This window comes from Corvus brachyrhynchos, unplaced genomic scaffold (genome assembly GCF_000691975.1).
Source record: "Corvus brachyrhynchos isolate BGI_N302 unplaced genomic scaffold, ASM69197v1 scaffold442, whole genome shotgun sequence".
Classification (NCBI taxonomy): Eukaryota; Metazoa; Chordata; class Aves; order Passeriformes; family Corvidae; genus Corvus; species Corvus brachyrhynchos.
The window spans coordinates 156,606-158,624 of record NW_008236443.1 but is presented as its reverse complement, the minus strand read 5'-3'; the positions used below and the strand labels follow the sequence as shown (position 1 = coordinate 158,624).

The 2,019-nt window shown below is 54.7% G+C and overlaps 1 protein-coding gene across 1 annotated transcript; it reads left to right on the top strand.

The window, feature by feature from the left end:
- Nucleotides 1-472: 472 nt before the first annotated feature.
- Nucleotides 473-2,011, top strand: SPDYC (speedy/RINGO cell cycle regulator family member C; the record flags this gene model as incomplete). Its single annotated transcript, XM_017747260.1, has 4 exons — nt 473-524; nt 647-705; nt 821-906; nt 1,410-2,011. Coding segments are annotated over 4 exons (339 nt in total), but the record flags the coding sequence as incomplete, so codon positions are not given.
- Nucleotides 2,012-2,019: the final 8 nt, after the last annotated feature.

Sequence of the window (2,019 nt, the reverse complement as noted above, 5' to 3'; positions counted from 1 at the left end):
ACGCGGCTCCGCCCCCAACCGCGCGCTCGGCTGAGGCGACGGAAAAGGGCGGGAAAGCGCCGGAGCTCCTGAGGGGCCTTTTCTCGCAATTCCCTGTTTTGGCATCGCAAAGTAAATTCAGCATCTTAAACCTTACTAAAATATAGGAAGGATGGAAAAGTTGATTTTTAAGGAAAACTTTATTTTTTTTTTTCTCGTTGGGAGACCAGGCAGTGTTGTCCTGGACTCTTTTGTGGGGCTGAAACAGGGAATTCCTGCAGCATAACTGGGGCAGAGAGGTACAAGACCGAGTTAAACCTGTGGTTGCTCTGAGCTTTTGGGGATTAAACACTTGTTCTGGTTTGGGGGGGATTTAAGGCTTTGCAGGCAATAAAAGGGGTTGGGTTTGGGGGCTGTTGGGGTCTCTTGAAGCTTTATGGGGGATAAGTGCTTGTTCTGGTCCTGGGGGTCTTTGAGCTGTTCCCCTTTTTTTTACCGCCTCCACCTGCACCGCCACGAACGCGACGCCTTCTTCAGCCTCCTGGGTAAGGAACGTGCCCACGTCGCTCCAAACCAGGCAATCCCCACCCCTCACATTCCAGAGACCCCAAACTGCGTCGGTTTCCCCCAAAAAATTTATTTTTCGGTTGTTTTTCTCCTCCCCAAGAAGACACCGTGGTGCAAGCATTTCTTTCCACTGACGTCTGCTGCAGGGTCTCCGACAAGGTCAGTCCCATCCAAAAACCTCCCTTTACTGTATTTTTTTAAATAAAGCTGCTTTTTTTGCCTGAATTTAGTTGGTTTTCTGCCTAAAGCAGCTGTTTTTCACCCCATTTTGCAGTACCTGCTGGCCATGGCACTGACGTACTTCAAGCGTGCGGGGCTGCCCACGAGTGAATACACCCCCCTCAACCTCTTCGCTGCCCTGTGAGTGCCTTAATTAGGGCCCTAACGAAGCCCTGTGTTAATTAGGGCCCTAACCCACCCCCAATCAAGTCCTAATAATGCCCCCAGTAATTAAGTGAGAGGCCCTAATGAAGCCCCTGTAATGAAGTGGGGGGCTCTAATTAAGCAGGGAACTCTAATGATACCCCCATTAATGAAGGAGGGAGGCTTAATGAAGTTCTTACTAACGAAGTAAGGAGCCCTAATGATGCTCCCAATAATGAAGTGGGGGCCTTAATGATGCTCCCCCAATCAAGTGAGGGCTCTAATCGAGCAGGGCCTTAATGATGCTGCTGCTAATGAAGTGGGGTCTCTAATGAAGCCTCCCCCAATGAAGTGGGGAGCCCTAAGGCTGCCCCTGCTAACGAAGCAGGACCCTAATTAACCCCAAAGGCGGCCGAGCCCCAAACTCTCAGAGTCCTCCTCCGTTTCCCACTCCCAAATTGCCACAAATCCCAGGAATTGCCCCCATTTCCCCCGCACAGGTACCTGGCCAGCGACATGGAGGAGGACGAGGAGGAGCCCAAGCTGCTGCTGCTGGCGGGGGGGTGCGGGGGCGGCGCTGGCGCGGGTAGCAGCTCCTGCCGCGGCTGCTGCGGCGCCGGGACCGGCTCTGGGCCCGCATGAGCTACAGGGCGGCCGTGAGCCGCCACTGCTGCGAGGAGGTGAGGGCCAGAATCCCCTAAATGCCACCCAAAATCCCTGATTCCCACCCAAAACCACCCCCGGGATAACCCCGAGAGTCCAAACAGGGCCGGGGCAAAGGAACCGACAAACCTGGGGATTTTACTGGGAGTTTGGATTCCATTTCCCCTTTTTTTAGTGTGGAAAGTGGCCCTTTTGTGGTTCGGCCCCAAACTGGCCTTTTTTCTTTAGCCCCCAAAATTGAAAGGGGGGGAGGGAGTTGCCCCAAAATGCAGGAGGGGGTTGAGCCCCCCCTAAAAATGCGGCGGGAGGGGGGTTAAGGCCCTTAAAAACTCGGGGTGTGTCTTGACCCTCCCCCTGCCTTTGGGGCTGTGTTTGCCCCAAATCTCGGCTGTTTCACCCCAAATTTCCCCCTCCGGGGATGGCGGCCGCGCCCCCGCCCCGGGCCCG